This window comes from Protobothrops mucrosquamatus, unplaced genomic scaffold (assembly GCF_001527695.2).
Source record: "Protobothrops mucrosquamatus isolate PMUCROS unplaced genomic scaffold, P.Mucros_1.0 scaffold1157, whole genome shotgun sequence".
Classification (NCBI taxonomy): Eukaryota; Metazoa; Chordata; class Lepidosauria; order Squamata; family Viperidae; genus Protobothrops; species Protobothrops mucrosquamatus.
Window position 1 is genome coordinate 54,929 of NW_015387372.1, and position 3,434 is coordinate 58,362.

Sequence of the window (3,434 nt, forward strand, 5' to 3'; positions counted from 1 at the left end):
CCAGCCGCAGCCAAGAGCGGGACCTGCCAGGGGGAAACGGGAGCTTCGTGCAAAATATTCCCTGGGCAACGGAAGAGGATTGCAGCGAAGTTTATCTTTTCACTGGCTTTTAAACAGGGCCCCGGTTAGGAGCCGCTTCCAGACTTGTGAATGGAAATCCACGGGTTGTGGCAGCAGCTGAAGAAGAGAATATTTGTAGCTTCCTGATGAACTGATGAGGGGTCCTGGGGGCTCTCTGCTTTTTTCTTGAACGAGTTTCATTATCACATTAGCACTGAAGATGTTCCCTAGTTGGGTCGTGAAACGTCTACAAGAAAACAGCCAAGCTCAGAGAGCCCCCAAGACCACCCCCCTTGAAGGAGTTTTTATACCAGACCTTGTTCTCAGAGAGAGGCTGGGGGGGAGGGATGTCCAGCCTCTGCTCTGGGCCAGCCCTGCAGCTGTTTCCAGATGGGGGGGGCTTCTGGAAAGCATCCACAAACCAGCATCCTTGCCCGGATGGCTGCAGAGATGGGAAGAGTGCCTCGGTTGGAGGTAACCGATGTGCCGCTCGGCAGAGGCGGCCTGAGAGAAATGGCCTTCTACCAACCACGGGCTTCTCCTGGAGCACCGTGCACAGCTCTGCCAGACCTCCAAAATACGTATATATTTTTCTTTCTAAAAATCTTGCAAGAAAGCAAATTGAGGGCAAGCTGGAGAGAACATGATGGCGGGATCTAAAATAATGCAGGGGTAAATTTTGCTTTCTTGTGGCTGTGTATTGACTCTGTAAACCACTTAGAGAGGGCAGTGAAGCCCTGTGAAGCGGTATATAAGTCTACGTGCTATTTCCTATTTCGAGTGCTGTCAGAACCCAGCCTGTCTAGGGCAGCAGCTCGATGGGAGTGTGAAATGAGGGCCAAGCAGGGGCTTCTGTAAGCAGCAGAGCTGACCAGTGAATATGGGCAGTATTCCTGCCCAGATTGGATTAATGGGCACCTGACGGAGAGACATAGAAAGGGGGTCGGACCCACGGCTCGGCAGCTCCACGGCTCGGCCACCAGTGCCAGATGGTGCACCAGCCAAGCCCACGTTCAGCAGAAGGAAGTGGGCAGCGCTGAGGTCTCTTGCTTGGGGTCTATGAAGTGGCCGAGCAGCCAGTCCGGGTGCAGGACAGCCTCGGGAAGCCCTGCTGCCTGATGGGCTGCTGGCACCCTTCGCATGGCCAGGCCTGGGAACCTGGATCCCAGCCAGAGGAGACCCAGCCTGTCTGGCGAAGGGAGGCGGGCGAGGATTCTTCCTTCCTCAGGCATGTGTGTGGCTGCAGACGGGCTTGGCCGAGGAGCGTGTTGCTGCCTGCTTTCTGGTGGTGGCATCCAGCTGGAGAGACTGGTTTGGGATTCAGCTGTGGATCCAGCAGGCAGCATTCCCAAAGGCCTGGGCCAGGCGGGGCGGCCTCCCGGCCCCACCTGGCTGTGGTGGAAGGGCTCTTGCATTCCCAACATGGAGGGCAGCCTTTTACCGGAGGCCAGAAATATCACATTTACAAATGGTGCCTTCTGCTCTGGTTGAATAAAAATCCTGATAGTTCTCCCCATCAACTTCTCTGGCTGATGTTCCTTCTGATTAATAGATCCTGGGTGAAAAAAAGATCAGGGTTTGCAGATCTGGAATACCTCTGAGAGTGTGCAGAGGGCTTGGATAACCTTTGTGTCTAGGATTAGAGCAGGGGACACCAACCTTCGCAACTTTAAGACTTCAACTCTCAGAATTCCCCAGCTAGTGCAAGGAGAATTGAAGTCCACAAGTCTTAAAGTTGCCAAGTTTGGAGACCCCTGGATGGGAGGACACCCCCCCCATCCTTGAGACGCAACTGCCAGAGAGGCTCCTCCTTTGCCTTCTAGGAGACCCCCAGGAGACCCCAGGAGCTCGGCGCCCTCCTTCTTTAGAACCAACGTGGCCCATCATGTCCATCATGGTGGGCCTGAATGACACCCAATCGGAGAAGATGACGGGCGATGACATCATCCTCCAGACACGCCAGGTGATGAAGGGGCTGGAAGCCCTGCGCAGCGAGAACCGCAGCATCCACCTCCACCTGCAGGAGGCTCTGCTGAAGGAGCGGCAGCTGATGGACGAGAGGGAGGACCCCCTGGCAGCCGCGGATGCCCAGGCCCTGGAGCTGCTGGAGGAGAAGCAGGACCTCATCTGCAGGAGCCTGGAAGGCATAGAGTTGGGCATTGCCGAAGGCCAGGTACACCAGGAGCCCGGAGGGAGGTAGCCAGGGGGCTGCTCGGCCACCTATGGCGTCATGGAGCACAAGGAAGCTCCAGGAGCCCTTGGGGAGGGAAGTCCAGGGGGGTCTTTGCACAAGCCTGGCATGTGATGCTAGCAGGGGCCACCCTGGCAGCCAGCTTCAACTGGAAAGGTCAAGCACGTCCATTTGTCTTGGCCTTCCCTGGGGTGTGTCAGGTACTTTCAAGTTATTTATGAGTAGAGAGTAAAGGAGAGGAGAGGAGAGAGGAGAGAGGAGAGAGTAGAAAGGGAACTTGGAGGTCTTCTAGTCCAGCCCCCTGCTCAAGAACAAGACCCTCTACCATTTCAGAGAAGTGGCTGTCCGGTCTCTTCTTAAAAACCTCCAGTGATGAAGCACCCACAACTTCTGAAGGCAACTTCTGTTCCACCGGTTAACTGTCCACCGCTGTTAGGAAGTTTCTCTTTAATTCCAGGTTGCTTCTCTCCTTGTTTCCATCTGTTGTTTCTTGCCTTGCCTTCTGGGGCATTGGAAAATAAGTTGACCCAATATATTGGAATTCAATATAATGCAAACAGAAGCAATAGAACATATAAAATCTATCAAAAAACAATACGTAAAAATATTTTGTCAAAAAATAAAACTTCAATAAAAGTAGTTTATCAAAATATAGAACTAATGTTATCAACTTATTCTGTTGTGCCCAAAGGGGCCGGAAGTCAATGCCTTTTTTTCCGTTTCCCCTTTGCCCTCACCTTTTTTCTCTTCCCCCTTTCTTCCCGTTTTCCCATTATCTTCATTCTTCTTAGTATTTCTGTACGTCATTCCTTGTGGTGCTGCTCTGCGGCCAGTCCCTGCTTTACTCTCTTGCAGTTCTCCACAGCCCCCCTCTTCCCCCCCCATCTCCCGAGTGCAAAGGCTGAGGTTGCTGGAGCTGCCCCTCCCTCTCCCCAGATGCTGATCGCCCTCTCCTCCCACATCGGGGCGCTGGAGGCGGAGAAGCAGAAGCTGCGGGCCCAGGTGAGGCGCCTGGGCCAGGAGAACCTCTGGCTGCGGGAGGAGCTGGCCGGCACCCAGCTGCGGCTCCAGCACAGCGCAGAGGCCGTGGCTCAGCTGGAGGAGGAGAACAAGCACCTGCGCTTCCTGAACCAGCTCAAGCACTACGAGGCCCGGGAGGAGCAGGTGTGGCGGCGGGGGGGGG

At 54.6% G+C, this 3,434-nt stretch overlaps 1 protein-coding gene across 1 annotated transcript in view; it reads left to right on the plus strand.

Moving 5' to 3' along the window:
- Positions 1–1,945: 1,945 nt before the first annotated feature.
- KLC3 (kinesin light chain 3) overlaps positions 1,946–3,434 on the plus strand; it is a 4,937-nt gene continuing 3,448 nt past the window's right edge. The window contains exons 1-2 of the mRNA XM_029284980.1: positions 1,946–2,233; positions 3,188–3,415. Coding sequence (XP_029140813.1) covers positions 1,946–2,233; positions 3,188–3,415 — 516 coding nt within the window. The remainder of the gene's footprint in view (positions 2,234–3,187; positions 3,416–3,434) is intronic.